This window comes from Chrysemys picta, chromosome 9 (assembly GCF_011386835.1).
Source record: "Chrysemys picta bellii isolate R12L10 chromosome 9, ASM1138683v2, whole genome shotgun sequence".
NCBI classification, from domain to species: domain Eukaryota; kingdom Metazoa; phylum Chordata; order Testudines; family Emydidae; genus Chrysemys; species Chrysemys picta.
Window position 1 is genome coordinate 50917292 of NC_088799.1, and position 15325 is coordinate 50932616.

A 15325-nucleotide genomic window follows, 5' to 3' on the forward strand; every position below is an offset into this window, starting at 1 on the left:
GTTCACCTCAGCTCTGGGACAAACACACAAGGACAGCTCTTCCCACAGAAATAATCCCTGACTTCCCATCTTCTCATCTATACTACAGTTATGGGATAGTTTCTGTGGGAAGTTGCAGATATTCCATCCACACGTGCTGAGAAGATCCCCTCCAGGCTCCTGACCAGGTCTCCTGGAACTACCCCAATATATCCATGCTTGGTTTTACAGGGGGCTCAAAGCATGGTGGCACAGGCTGCTGGGAGATACCCCATGGTCCATAAAGCTGCCAGTTCCTTATTTCAGCCTTAGTGCCTTCATTTAGGAAGGTCTCAGTATCTTGGGCACGTTTCCTCCTGCCCCTGACTCAGCCCAAAAGTATCCACAAGAGCAGTTGAAACAAAACCTTGGGAGGGGAAGGAGTTCTCATGCTTTCCCCTGCCCATTCAGCACCCATCCATCCCCCGTCAGAATTTACGAATGCCACCAACTTTCTCTGTGGGTACCGGGGTCTCCTGCACTATCCCTCCAGTTCAGACAGCCCAGCATATCAGTGACTCTCTCTATAATCGCTACAAATAGCCAAAGGATCCCTGCTAGTCCCTCACACTATGTCATGGATTTGGAAGGGTAAATTGGGCTCACAAGTGGAGGCAGACTATGAAACACCGGAGATACCAAAGTTTTCTCCCCCGACTTGGGTTAGGTCTCTGCCCTCAATCCTTTATAGTAGGCATTGGAGAAAATACTTGGTGCTAAAGAGCTCTTTAATATTGGGGGAAAGGCAGAACAAGAACCAATGGCTGGAAGCGGAAGCCAGATAGATTCATATTGGAACTAAGGCCCATGTTTTGAACAGAGAGGGTGATCCCATGCCATCTTCAGCCAGCTTACCTGGGTATGTGCTCCCAGCCAGCCAGCGCAGACCTGTGGCCACTGGTGATTGCTAGGGCTGCAGTGCCAACCCTGGGAACTCTCCCCAGCCCCTCAGGGATGGGCAGCTTTTCCTGGCCCAGGGCTGCTGTTACTCTCATCGGGGGGACTAGGGGGCTATGCCCTCCCACTTTATACTGGCCCAAAGGGCGAGTGATGGGGGAGAGGGGGCAGAGAGGCACAAACAGGGGGTGGGGCGTGGGGGGGAAGAGGCAGCGCGGGAGCAGGATCTTGGGGCAAGGTGTGGTGCGAGGGCGGGGGAGAAGGGGCAGCATAGGGGCAGGACCTCAGGGGGAAGGGGAGGTGCAGGAGGCAGGGCCATGGTTTGGGTGTTGGTGGCCCGGCCACTTTTAGGGAGCTTCTGATGCTCTTGCCTCTCATTATACGCTGCTTTAAGGCCCTTCATCTTTTCCCATTGCAGCTTGCTAGCCCAGGACATCTAAGCACAGGACCGTACTGCTGATACTTCTGCTCTGCCACCTTCTTCGGGGGTTTCGGCAGGGACATAAAACAGCCAAGTGCTGCCAATACCGAGCGCCTCTGTAACTTTAAATGAAGATTGATCGCCGGGGCAGAATGATGTCTGGAGAACACCAGAGGGCCAAGCGGGAACAAACTACCATGGGAAGTGGTGGATTTGCTGTATCGGATTGACTAAAGCACATCTTCCCGAAAGGCGTGCGGACACAAGTGACTGAGCTCGATACTGTCATGGCTGGGTGAAATTCTCTGGTGTATGATGTACAGCAGGCCAGACTACAGGGCCAGCCTTATGGGGGGGCCATCCGGGTGACCGCCCAGGGGCACCATGGTCAAGAGGGCGCCGTGTGGCAGTGCAGAGGTGCGCGCTGCTGGTGTAGTGTCAGAAACTGCTCCTGGCTGGCAGGGGAGCATTGCTTGGGGGAGGTGCCCAGATGTCTTCCTGCTTCCTCCCATCGGAGGAACATGTGTGAGAGCAGTGACACACATACTTCTCGGCCCCCCCATGTTCCTCTGTGCCCCCCAGGGGGCTGCAAATGGGGGAGTGAGGAGCAACGCCAGGGCTCCCTGCATCCAAGTCACTTTCCCCACCCAGGCTGTGCTGTGAGGCATCAGGAGCTGCTGCTCTCCTGCCCTCCCTTTACATAGCCCAGGCGGGGAAAGTGACCTGGATGCTGGGAGCCCTGACATCGCTCCCCCCGTCTCAGCCCCTGAGGGGTGCACAGAGGAGCAGCGTTCAAGGGGGGAGCGAGCAGCAATACCAGCCGCTCTGTGCATTCAGGTCAGTTTCCCCATGTGGGCACAGGGGTTAGGAGCGCAGGGGACTGGGGAGTCTGGAGAGCCTGTGGAGGCCAGGGGCAATGAAGGGGGGCACCCATGGGAGCCAGAGGGGAGAGGGGGCACTGCGTCCACAGGGGCCAGAGGTGCCAAAATACAAGTTCACCCAGCGCGCCATTTTCCCTAAGGCCGGCCCTGCCAGACTAGATGGTCCGAAGGGCCTGTCTGGCGTGAACCCCGTGAGAATGGCATGTGAGAGTGTGAGAGTGAGTGTATGACTGACTGATGGGTGCGGCATCACCATTTGGCTGGCGTAGGTGATGGGATTGTTGTGGGAGCACATGCAGCAGTGCGAAAACAGGAACGGCTGCTGCCCTGCCGAGAGATCCTGGGGCAGGCAGCCCTCGCTGACTGGGAGAGATGCCTTGCAGAGCCTGGATTGCACCATCACCACCATCTCCCCTGCCCCCCACGCCTTTGTTGAGCCCACCCAGTACCTGGCGGGTCTCCTCGCACACCAGGGAGAAGAGCCAAAAATAGATGACATACTCCCGCCAGGACGGCGTCGGCTGGAAGTCGATCATCAGGATGTAGGCGAAGAGCCAGAGGAAGCTGAAGTAGGAGAGGATGTTCAGGTGGAAGATGACGACGGGGGCCGTGAAGAAGGCCCGGGTGCGTGTCAGGCAGCTCATGGGCTGCAGCCTCTTCTCCCTGCGTGGGGGAAGGAAGCAGGAAGGAACAGCTGACTCAGCTGTCAGAGGGGAGCTGGACGCAGCTGAGCGGGACGTGTGGGCTAATTGGGAGAGGCCTTGCTCTGAGCAGATATAGTGCAGCTAGGGAACCCTGGGACTCTCCCCAGCCCCACGGGGATGGGCAGGTTTGCTTGGCCCAGGACTGCTGTTACTCTCATTATATTGTGCTTTAAGCCCCTCATCTATTCCCATCGCAGCTTGCTAGGCCAAGCAGTGCCCTGCCCAGGAAGATATTGGGGCAGCTGCTGCTAGGCCGGCATCTTGCGAAGGATAGAGCCCAGCTCTGACAGTGTCCTGGCTACCCCGAGGCTCGCCAGTGCCCACAGGCCTGCGCTGGCCGGCTGGGAGCACGTTCCCGGGTAAGCTGGCTGAAGCTAACGGCAGAACTGGAATGCTGCTGCTAGCTGGCACAAGAGCGTTCAATGAGCTCCATGGGCTGGGCCATTTCTCCCAGGGAGGGAGAGAGTAGATCAGCCAGGCTGCCGGGGCATGAGCAGTGCAGTGTGGGATGGTAGTGGGCATGGGCAGCGGGTACTGCAGGCCATGGGAGGCTGAGCCTCCCCAAACAGCCAGGCATGGCCCTGTCCACGCTCCTCCATGAGCCCCCCTCCTGTTTCCCACTCTTCCCCCTGGCCTGGGCTGGGGCTATGGTGGACTGGCCTGTGGCCCAGGACTCAGGGCAGCTGGGGCCGGTGCTTGGGCTACCTGGCGCTGAGCCAGCCCGCCCGGCACTCTGGGGCTGGGGGCACTGGGGCTGCCTGCGTGGCACTCCGAGGCTGTGGGTGCTGGGCCAGCTCGCCCGGCACTCTGGGCCTGGGGGCGCTCAGGCAGCCTTGAGCTGGGGCGGGAGGAGAGGGGGGGCGGTGGCCGCGGTGGGGAGCTCTCACGGGGGAATGGTGTGGTGGAGGGGGGACTCAGGCAGAAGGGGCAGGGCCAGGGCTAGCCTCCCTGAATGGGCAGTTCACGCACCGCCCATGGCAGTGGGAGAACTATTTACACCACTGGCCAGCCCGGGGACGCAGCAGTGGCACAGGGGAGAGGCAGAGGAGGGGGCAAAACTCTGCAGTCAGGGAATGCGAGTCCTACAGTCCGACTCCCAGCAGCGCACGACAGCTAGGGCCGGGCCCACATGCCAGCTCCATCCCAGGAGCCCTGGCGGTACCTGAAGGTGACGAAGCTGGTGTAGATGAGGGGGAAGAACACCACGCACAGGATCACCCTCCAGAGCCCATTGTCCACGCACAGCTTCCCCCACCAGACTTTTGTCAGAAAGGCCTGGGCATGGGAGAGGAAGGAAGGAAATCAAGCTCACATGGACCCCAGAGCTGGCCCCCTTCACCTCTAGCTCCAGCATGGCTGATCCCAAACAGAAATGTTGCCGTGGCCCACCCCGTCCCCGGCCAGATCCATGCCCCTCACATGGAGGGCTCAGTGAGTAACCCAGGGCCAGCCCACAGCTGTGCCAGATGGAAGTTGGCAGAGATTGGCTTGCTGAGTAGTTCGCTAGTCTGGATGGTGCACAGGGACCCTGTGTGGCTGAGGATCAGCAAGTGGCCACCAAAGAGCAGAGGAAATGGACTGCGGGCAATGAAACAATGTGGGCAGCCAGTGAGTGCCGGGGCATTCAGGGCAATCCAACAGTGTGTGCGATCTCCTGTGAGGAAAGCATGGGTGTCCAGGGAGCCCGCATGCCATAGCATGTCCCCTCTCTCAGAGAGCAGGTTCATGGGCTCTGCCCTTCCCAGGCAGCATGGCACGGGATCTATGCAGGTAATGGGTGCAGGCACTCTCAGAGCACCTGGTGGAGCCCGAGCTACCAAACGTGCTCCCCTGGCTGAGCTCAGGCAGTGGGAGACAGTGCTGGGGGAGCCGACACAAGGCCCTGGCAGTGGGGCACCCTCCTTTGGGCCCTAGCATGGGGCAGGGAAGAGGTAGGTGCCTCCTCCCAGCCTGGAAACACACCTGAATGCCTCCGTGGGACACAAAATTCATGTTCTTGGCCTCCAGCGCCAGCTGTAAGCAGGTGGTTTTGCCCCAGGCCTCCGAGACGCGGATGAGGAGCTTCTGGGCTCTCTCCTCGTCCTTGCGGTAACACTCTGTGAACACACCTAGCAGGGCAGAGAGCAAAGCCAAACGTGGGCAATGGGCCGAAGAGAGGCTAGTGCCCAGCGTGGCTCTATGCTCCACTCAGAGAGCCCTGTGCCTTGGAGGAGACAGGCCATTCCTGGGGATGGGGCCAGAGGCAGCGCTGTTCAGCCCGGCCCCAGAATATTTTCCCGAGAGCTTCCTGTCCTTTGCAGGGCCCTGCTGGCCCAAGCTTCAGGGGCAGGCTTTGTGCACCTGCTAGGCTGGAGATCTGTCTCTGGAGTTAGTCTACTCTGTCATGGCATGTCCAGCTGTGCTCTGAACCAATTCCTGCCAACCTCTGAGCCCAGCACTCGTCACAGGCCTAGCCATTATGTTGCACTGTGGCTTCTGCTCCAGCCTCTCCTACCTGGTACCAGACACATTTCCTAGCCCCCAAGCAACAACTTTCCAAACAAATGGCCCGAGCCCAGATGTGTGCACCAAAGACCCTGGTCCAGGATCAGCACCCCCGGCATACCTAAGGCCAGCCAGCCAAGCATGGCTTTGTCTCACAGATGCCCAGGAGATAACTATCTACCTCTGTGTACCAACACTCCTAGCCTGGGGGTATCCGACACCAGTACACAGCACTGGAATAGCAAGGCCCACAGGATCCCCCCCTTGCCCTGCCTGGCAGCTGGACTGTGGAGCAACATTCGTCATCGGAAATCACCAGCCATTGTCCCCAGCCAGAGGGAGGGGAGGTGCCTGACGCCAGTCGGAACCAGGGAGGGACCAGGAACGGACTCAGGAAAGAGAGCAGTGGCTCCAGACAGAAGGAGGGGCTGATAGTGCGACGCTGTTGTTGCTGGTGAGCTGTTGGGAGTAGAGATTGACCCTGGGATCTCTGGAACTAGATACAGAGCACTGCACTGAGCGGGCACGGCCTATGGTAACAACGCTCACCGATGGCTCGGTGCTCATACTCCTCTGCCAGGGTCAGCATTTCCTCCATGCTGTCTGTGTCGTCCTCCTCCTTGGACAGCTCCTTCAGGATCTTGCTGCAGGCCAGAGCCCCCGCAATGCAGTCCTGGCTCTGAGACAGCAGGGGACAGATTAGCCAGAACAGGGACCTCCCATCCTGGGAAGCCAGCAGAGCCCCATTGTCTGCTGAAGGGAGAGGAGCGGGGCATCCCAGGCTGAGTGCCACAGAGAAAGGCCAGCATTACACAGCAAGGCTGGTAGTGACGGCAAACGGGGCTCCTGGCTAGGCAGGTAATTCCAGCCCCTGCCCAGGCTGCAGTGTTCCCCTGGACCGGGGCCAGGCGCTGCTGTGCCCTAGGGCTGCCCAGGTCTTTGGACCATTGCTGGGGAATGCTGCAGTGGTTTGTCGTTTAAAGGGATGCTCTTTCCTGCCCAGAGCTCCTACAGCCTCCATGCACTCCTCACCCTGTCTGTGGGCATCTCAGCACCTCCTCCCTTCCTGCCCAGGGAACTGGGAGCACCCTGAGCTGGCCCAGGACATGTCACCACCACCCACACCACCTGCTGGGAAGGGATCTCTCCCAAAGGCCTACGGCTCGCTGTTGCTGATGGCCTTGGCCAGTTCTACATGCAGCGGCTGCACTAGCAACACAACCCAGACTTGGAGAGGGGGGCTCTCTGTCCTCTTCTAGTGGCTACTCCTGGTAAGAGACTCATGCTCAGTACAGTTCTCAGGTAAGGACCTCCACTGCTGTGGGGTCTCGAGCTAAGCAATCATGTGGCTTGGCCTAGCTCAAGAGAGCCTGGGCACAGTGCCAAGCAGCAGGCGTGGCCACTTGCTGCCATTACTCCCTGCGCCTGCACTGGCGCTGGCCCCACTCGAGAGCACATATCCTAGCATGGTCCTAGCACCATAACTCACTGCACTGCTCTGTGCTCGCTTTCATAGGGCATTGTGGGACAACCTGGCTGTCCCTCCTGGGGATTGTGGGTGGAAAAGGTCTAGGCCCAAGACATTCATTTCCTGGCCAGACCCGAGCTAATGAGCTGTAACCACCCAGCGCTGGAAGATGGGGTCCCCCTCGTCCTAACGGGGACCGAGAGCTGCTCTGTTTGATGGAGGCAGCGTGTTCCTGGCATGCCTCTGCTGAAGCTGCAGATGATGGTGGGTTCAGAGACAGCCTTTTGCCCTTGCTCTTACAAGAAGGAGGCCTGAGCCCAGCTGATTCTGCCCTCCCCTACAGACCCCTCCCCTTCCGCACTAGGTCACAAGCACGGGGTGGTGATGACAATGTGGGATGAGTAGCAGTGGACCCCAAACTTGCACAGGAGGGAAGCAGCGTTGCCTGAGCTGGGAGTCCGTGGGCTCGTGGCAGACACAGGCGATCAGCACTGAAGGACCTGGGTTCAACTCTATCATTGTTAACAGTGACCTCGGGGAGTTGTTGGGAAGGGTCCTCATACCTGGGCCCAGATGATTTCTGCCAGCTCCTTGCGACTCTGGACAATAGCCCAAATGAGGAGGTCCCTGACTGGGTCCATGGTGAAGGTGACCCGGCCGGCTGAGCGCTTGTAGAGGGAGCGGAGACTCACTCCCTGCACCTGAGGAGGACGGCAGAGTTAGACCAAGACTTTGCAAAGAACTGACGCTCGCTCAGGGGCACCCTGCTGGCACAGCAAACTGGAGCCCTGGGAAGGGGGCAGGAAGGCTGCAGGCCATGGAGAAAGGAGAGACCCAGTGACAGGGGACCAACGAACTGGTGTCAGTGCAGGGGCAGCTAGCTAACTTGCTCTCTCAGCTGGTGGCAGCTGCTCCATGCAGCTCTCAGCTCACAGCATGAGACTCTGCACTAATAAATGCAGAAGCAGGGGAGCGAGGCATCTGGGGAAACCACATGAGGAAATCTGCTGGCAAGTTTCCTCCGCAGCTACCAGGATCTCCCCTCCCTGGCCCCATGGACTTGTCCTGTAAACACCTGGGTTTCCCCAGGGCATGGAGCCAGGAGCACCTGACTTAGGGAGTCTCCCCTGCCCTGCCCCTTGTTGGGACAGGGACAGCAGTGCTGTGTGGGTGGGACATGCTATTGCTGCCAAAGGGTGTGTCACAACTAACCCGCTGTGCAAGGAGGAAGGCCATGGGAATCAGGCCCCAGGAACGGGCCAGGCAATGATCTGCCTACAACGGCCACATTTGGCTTTCAGGTAATTTCCGTGGGGACTCAGAGGAACCCACCTGAGCTGAGGAGGGGTTGGAGTTTTACAGGAATTGAAACCTGTCTTTAGCTGGAGAGGAACAACCAAACAAATACAAGGGCTTGTCTAGAGCAGGATAGTTTACACCAGTGGAGCTACACCAATGTACCTATCCCAGGGCCAGCTCCTGCAGGCCACACATGGCCCCGGGTCCAGGTAGGTGTAGTTACACCATGCCAACCTGATAATGGATTGGAGAGCTGTGCCAGCATGAGCCTTCCTTCGCACCAGTGCGGCATTAGGAGTCAGCCCTGGTTGGAGGCACATTGCTACACTCCCACCAGTGCAGATCTCCCCAGAGCCTTCAGTTGGATGTCCCAAGGCTGGGGTTTCTCAGGTGCTGGCCAGTGCAGAGATTGCTCAGGTGCCTGGTTTGAAACCTGCCCGCAGCCCTGGCCTCGCCAGCTGGTGTCCTCTCCCAGCAGGACTACCCCCTCAGCTCCCCACCCCCTTAGCTCCCCACCCCTTCAGCTCCCCGCCCCGGCGCAGGGAGATCCATACGTTGAGCTTGATGTGCGGGACGGCGATGGAGAGCCGGTGCCGCTCGGCGTGCTTGGGCTTCGGGTACAGCGGCTGCGTGGAGTCGCCCAGTAGCTCCCTCAGCACCTGGGACACGTGGTGCAGTTGGATCCCCGGCACCTTGGAGAATGCCGAGCGCTCCTTCTCCTCCACCAGCACCTTCTGCAGCTTGCCGTGGAAGAGGCTGGAGGGCGCCATGTTCTCGTAGAGGTAGATCAGGGTGTCCCAGGTGACGAACTCCTTCAGGCGCACGCCCTGCTCCAGGAACAGCTTCACGAAGTCCGGCTTGTTGGCGATCAGGGCGGCGGCCATCACGGGGTGCAGATCTGCAGGCTGGCAGGCCAGAGACAGCGCTGTCATTGAGTGACACCGCCCTGCCGATTGGTCCCAGGGCAGGGCACTGAAGCAAGTAGCGGGCATGGGGCACCGCAGCAAGCCCGGGCAGGGGTCGCTGGATCAGAGGAAGTAGCCAGCAGGGGAGGCAGAGAGACAGGGGAGGGCATGGACAGGTCGACGCAAGCCATGCATAGCTCACGTCTCCACTGCCCGTAGTAAAGCAAAGTAGTTCTGCCCCCTTGGGCAGAGTTCCGCTCCTCCTCTGCCCCTGAGCCACTGGCCACCTGCCCCTCTCCTCTACTCTCAGAGGAGCTGTGGCTCAGGGGGTACTCTGCCCCACTCGGACAGCAGCTAGGCAGCGCGATCATCCCCTTCCCTGCCCAGAATCCAGTGGTGTGGGGCTGACCAGCTCCCTCCAGCCTTCCTGCCCTCCCCCCAGGAGATGAGCACTTTGTTTCTGCCTGTCTCTCCTAACCTGGGGCCCTGCAGGATCAGCTGCCTGTGTGACCCAGCCTGGATCCCTTCTGTACTGGGGGAGCCGTTACAGCTGGCCAGATATTTCCCATCCTTGGGGCCAGATTCTTTCAGGCTTACTCACGCTAATACCCCTCCGACGTGCAAACCCGCCAAATTCAATGGGACTCCTCAGGTGAGTAAGTGCTGTGCCGTAGTGTGCACAGGGGTTGCAGGCTGTGGTGATTTTGGTAGGGCATGGAATCCTCTAGCTATAGGGGCTCTGCAGTGGCCATCCATCCCCGACAGGACATTAGACCTACGAGTGGCCGTACTTCCATGGTCAGAAGGGTTGGCACTCTGGAACTCTGCTTTCCTGGCTTTTGGTTCTTCAGTGGCTGAGATGGGAGCCCCTGTAATTCTCTGATACTTCTTGTCATGCAACTTCAGATGTTTCCATGGAGAAACTCATGCCACCTTCACGTTTTGTTTTCAGGTATGTGTGTGTGTGTGTCCTTTGTTTAACCACTGTTTGTCTCCAGACCACGTGGAGTGGCATGTACACCTACAGCTGGTCAGGAATTTCTCAGTTTGATGGGTATCTCACCAGGAAATGCCAAAGCATCAAAATTGAATTTTTTTGCAGGAACGTATGGGTTTCGATGGAAGGTTCCTCACAGCTAGGATGGAATTTCTGGTCCAACCCAGAGAACCTGGTGAGTAGGGCATTCACCTGGGATGTAGGAGATCCAAATTTAAGTCCCTCCTCTGCCTTATTCATAGCAGGGACTTGAACCTGGGTCTCCAATATCCCATGTCTTAACTATTCTGGGTGCTTGGTTGCTCTCTGTCTCATGTTTTTTCATGAAAAATGTCGAAAGGTCTTGGGTTTGTTCCAATGTGGAATGAAAATAGATTTCAAAACCTCAACATTTTTGCAGAACCGAATTCTGAATTCCTGGCCAGCCCTCCTCCCATCTCTTGGGTCCCACTGGGCAGCTGAAGCCTTCTGACAAAATATTTGCCAACACGTCAACCTCTGTAAACTACTTCCAAGTTCCAGTGGAGTCAAGAAAAATTAAAGGGAAGACACAATTTTGCCCACCTCTAGCTTCTGCGCAATAAGATTGCAAAACAGGTGTGTGAGAGTGGAGCTGGCTTGGCTTTTTTCCCCACCCTTCTCTCCACATGAATGTTGTGACATTGCTGAGTACATCAGCAGGAAAATGCACAGCTCAGAGAGCTGAGCCATGCATCCAGCAGGCTTGCGATGCACATAACTGAGTGCGCAACAGGACGCTGGCATCTGCGACAGATTTCTTGGCAGTGGAGTGGTAGATCATTTGGAAAAGACAGATATTCAGACTCTAGAATACATTCCCCGCCCAGTCAGCATTTAAAGGCCGGTCACATTTTTGGCCTGAGCAGCTTGCTATTAGATCTATGGATAGAGCCCTTCATTTTCTTTTTTTATTGTATTTAATTTTTCCTGGGAATTTATCAGTGTTTATTACTACACCAACAAAAACAGGTGAAAATCGGTGGAAAAAAACATTAATAATTTTTCTGGGTAAATATTGGGGTTTATTTTGGTGGATGGAAGGACAGGGGAGAAAAATATTCTGTAGATTAATGCTTTGATGAAAGGAATTCAATGTGGTTTGCTGCAGAACAAAAACAGAACACAATGCTACCTCTGAGTTTAAGGAAACAATATCTCTCTAATTAAGGCTATGGTTTTGTCATGGAGTTCGTGGAAGTCACGGAATCCGTGACTTCCAAAGACCTCCGTGACTTCAGAGGGACCCCCGCAGCACCCCGTCGCCACCGTGGGGCAGGGGGACCCCGGCTGCTCCCTGGCTGCCATGGCAGGGCAGGGGGATTCCCACAGCTCCCCACTGCTGGGGAGGGGGAAGGGGGACCCTGCAGCTTCCCTCCACCACTGGTGGCAGGGGGACCCCGGAGCTCTGAGCCCCCACTGGTGGTGGGGGGGCCCCAGAGCTCCCAGCCAGCCCACAGCTGCCCAGACCCTTCCCATTTTATCATGGATATTTTTAGTAAAAATCAGGGACAAGTCACAGGCTTCTGCGAATTTTTCTTTGTTGCCCATGACCTGTCCCTGACTTTTACTAAAAATTTCCATCACAAAATCTTAGCCTTATCTATAATCCCCAAATAAACTTTTCATTTGAATAAACAGTTTACTGTTGTAGACTTAGAACTATTAGCCTATAAATAGTTACATTTAATAATTGGGCCACACCATTTGCAGCTCATACACTCAACTTCATCCTTTTCTCCTGTTTTTGTTTTTTTAAACTTTTGAATCCTTCCCTGTGTTCTGAAACGTATTCTGATACAGATTTTCATTTTCTTCCCATTTTAGTGTGTCAGATCTTTAAACCGTTATCTGCTAACAGCTTGACATGTGTATGTGGTGGGCATGAGTCTCATCAGTACGTTCAGATGTGCGTGCGCACTTCAGAGCTTGTGTGCATGCCCATTTATTGTGTGTATCTTCTAGACTAACAGCCTTACTTCAACAGGCAGCTTTGCATATACACACAGAATAATGTATTCTCGTAATACAGCTATCTCATGCAATATACTGTATTTTCTTAATAAAACAAGTTACTTTTTATATATTTGAATGATACAAAAGTAGGGTGAAAACAGGAAAAAAACAAATAATACTTTTTGTAAAACCCGGGATTTTTTTCTGTAAAAATTGATTTAAACTGAAAACGAAGGGGCTTATCTATGGAAAAACAGGGCATTACAAAGCACTGAATCCTGGGTTCCCCACCTGTAGTTCAGACTCACATCTACAAGGTTTGAACAGAGTAGCTGCTTCTGGCAACAGAGGACCTTAAAGTGGACGGAAATTGACCCCTGAGAATGCTCCCTATGCAGGGGGTTCCTTGGCCAGCATACGAGGCCCTGTAGTAGCCCTGCTGCCGACCCCCAGCATAGGGGGCAGGTTGGAGGCACTCTGGAGGTGTGCTGGACCCAGGCTGGCACGCATTGCACTACGGCTAGTCTCTGCTTCTCAGGGCAATCAGGAGATAGGAAAAGCAGAGTACGTTTGAGCAGGCAGCCCTGCACCAGCGTCCTGACCAGCCTTGGCATGGCTCTGAAATAGGAGGGAGGCAAAGGTGGCATAAAGCCCCCTTTAGAGCCCACCCTCCATCCCTGCCCCAAGCACCAGGGCAGAGACCTTGGGGGCTTTTTGCCTTCTGCAGCCTGGGGCATGAGTCACTTGCTGGTTTGAACTAGTGTAAATGGGGGGATTCTCTGTAACTTGAAGCCTTTAAATCAAGATCTGAGGACGTCAATAACTCAGCCAGAGGTTCTGGGCCTACTACAGGAGTGGGAGGGGGAGATCGTGTGGCCTGCAATGTGCAGGAGGTCCGACTAGGTGGCCATGATGATCCCTTCTGGCCTTAAAATCTAGGAGAATACCTGAAAATCAGACTCTCTGCTCCCCACCTGCTGCTGAAGGCCAGGCACAGCCAAGCGCGTCTCACCTTCCATTCATGGTCATCTGTGAAGATTTCGCTGCGAGCAATGTCCACCCTGTTCCAGGCCACTGCCAGCTTCAGCTGGTGGTCCCAGTTCTCGTGGCCAAAGTGGTCGCGGTTTCGGGAGGCTGCAGCCAAAGGCAAGTACAACAGAGTGAACTCCGAGGCTGGGCTGGGATGGCCACATCGTTCTTACCTCCCCCAGAAAAGCAACATCCAGAGCCGGGCCCCTTGATGGAGAACCAGCCAACTGAGCAGAGCAGCCTGCCCATAGCACACCCCAGTGAGCACAACAGGCCAAGGGCAAGGGAGGCCAATGAACCCTGGGTAAAAGACACCAGAAGACATCCCATATTGGCCCTTCCTTTGCCATGGCTCCTGCGGTCCTGCCCTTTTGGTCTGTTGGGAGCCATTTGCCAGGCCGCTACATCTCTCTGACTGCCCCACACATCCTATGGGTGTGGGATTTCTTGATGGGAATCCAGCGCATGTGCAGAGGAGAAACAGCACAGTCGCTTTGTTCTGAGAAGCAGGGACTGGTACAGAACTTTGGTCTTTGGCAATGTGCCAGGAGTTCTCTCCTTATCCCTGTCCTGAAGAGTTGCCAGCCTAAGAAACAGCAGAGACCAACTGGAAGAGCATTATGGGAACTGGCCTGAGAAGGAGCTGCTTGGGTCCCCACAGACACTGGAGCAGGATGTCCCCCACCAGTGAAGTAACCAATGACGATGAGCCGTAAGGGGAAGGGCAGGGACATGGGTGACTCTGCCCTCATGTGGGATACACAGGGGGGACTCTTCTGACCAGCAGAAGAGCATGAAAGAGTGTTGATTGTCTCATGAGAGATCAGTGGTTGTTTTAACAGCGATCCCTCCAAAAGCAGGGTCACACGTTCCCCTGGGCCTGAGTGAGCACAAGGCAGAGAGGAACGGATTAGTGTAACATGAGCGAGGGCTGGATGATCTGTGCACGGCACTAGATAATGACTGGGCAAATGTCTTCCATTCAGACAGTGCCAAAGCATCTCAAAGCGCCTCACAGCCTTCCTCTGGTGAAATGATGAAACAGCGCCTCATATGGGGCGAGATGCAGCAGCACCCCACAGGGACTGATGATCTTTGGTCACGCTCAGTGAAATCACTTGGGAAATGAATCGACGACATCCCTGCTCCATCCTGTAGCAGGAAGAGAGCCTGAGACACAAGCCCTTGTATTAGAGGCCTGGTATGAGGCCTGGGCTAAAGTCATGATCAAAACTTTGCTGTTAAAAAAAAGCAAAAATTAGACTGTGAGCTAGAGGCAGGCCCTGCTCACAGAATTTGGCAAGAGCAGGGCTGATATTGCAAAAACACACATTCCTAAAAGGTGCTAGGCACAGAGCATTCGCGCAAACACATTCCAGAAGGGTGGGACCAGAACATCCCGATATAAAGGATGGTACAAAAACATTCCCCAAAGATAATGGGAACACACTGACCCCTTTTAAACGATACGGTCAGGATGACAGTACATAACAGAGATGTTTTGATTGAAGCAATATGTAAAAGGTGATGGGTGATAACTAGCCACATTAGGGGGGCAGTAACTAACTATATTAGAGGAGCAATACGTAACTTGTTTGTATTAGGGTATAAAAATGTATTTTAGAGGGAGTGTTTTTGTTTAGCCCAGGAAGGAACGGAAAATCCTACTGTTCACTGAACTGGTCCAATGTTACAGGCATACTTGTATTAGTGGTCCAGTAGAGTTTCCGGGATACTAGTACTGTGCTTTGTTGACAATAAACTTGGCCTGATGCCTTCGTACCTTAATGGATTTTGTGGTCATTGGGCGGTTCGCTCGAGGTCTGCTGTGCCAACTTTCTGCACAGAGCTGGGACTGCACACAGGGAGAACACACACGCAGCCAACATCTGTCCACACATCCCTTTCCTCTGCATATACCTCACTCTCCCCCACGCAGCCCACAGGGAGTGACAGCCAGTGCACTCAGCACCATGGCCACTAAGGAGCAGCTCAAGCACTGGTGAGCACATGGCCAACTCTGGTGTGAACTGGCAGCATTCTGACGCCTGGTGGCAGGCATGTGACCACCCGTCTCCAGAGCAGAGTCAGGTAATGCCTTCTCTGCCCCTCACCTTTGAGCAGTGCCTGAAGAATGGCCACGTCCACATCTTGCTGGCCATCTTTGCCCTCCCGGAAAATGGTCAGGAGCTGCCTGCTCCGCACTATGTCTTGGATCTGCAAGGAATGGCAGAGGATCAGATGTCCT

At 55.5% G+C, this 15325-nt stretch overlaps 1 protein-coding gene across 5 annotated transcripts in view; it reads right to left on the reverse strand.

Moving 5' to 3' along the window:
- The window catches only part of TRPM2 (transient receptor potential cation channel subfamily M member 2), a 61968-nt gene that overhangs the window by 20779 nt on the left and 25864 nt on the right, over window positions 1–15325 (reverse strand). For 3 of the 5 annotated variants that reach the window (XR_010590150.1, XM_005303671.4, XM_005303670.4), the window contains 8 exons: window positions 15192–15294; window positions 13061–13182; window positions 8727–9077; window positions 7437–7574; window positions 5955–6084; window positions 4884–5029; window positions 4084–4196; window positions 2667–2880 (listed from right to left, as the gene is read on the reverse strand). Coding sequence is in view for 2 of the 5 variants with exons in the window: in XM_005303671.4 (XP_005303728.2) it covers window positions 2667–2880; window positions 4084–4196; window positions 4884–5029; window positions 5955–6084; window positions 7437–7574; window positions 8727–9077; window positions 13061–13182; window positions 15192–15294 (1317 nt within the window). In the remaining 3 variants the exon portion in view is untranslated. Of the gene's footprint in view, window positions 1–2666; window positions 2881–4083; window positions 4197–4883; window positions 5030–5954; window positions 6085–7436; window positions 7575–8726; window positions 9078–13060; window positions 13183–15191; window positions 15295–15325 lie in introns of those variants that run through there. The other 2 variants (XR_010590151.1, XM_065556196.1) reach the window with 2 other exon arrangements.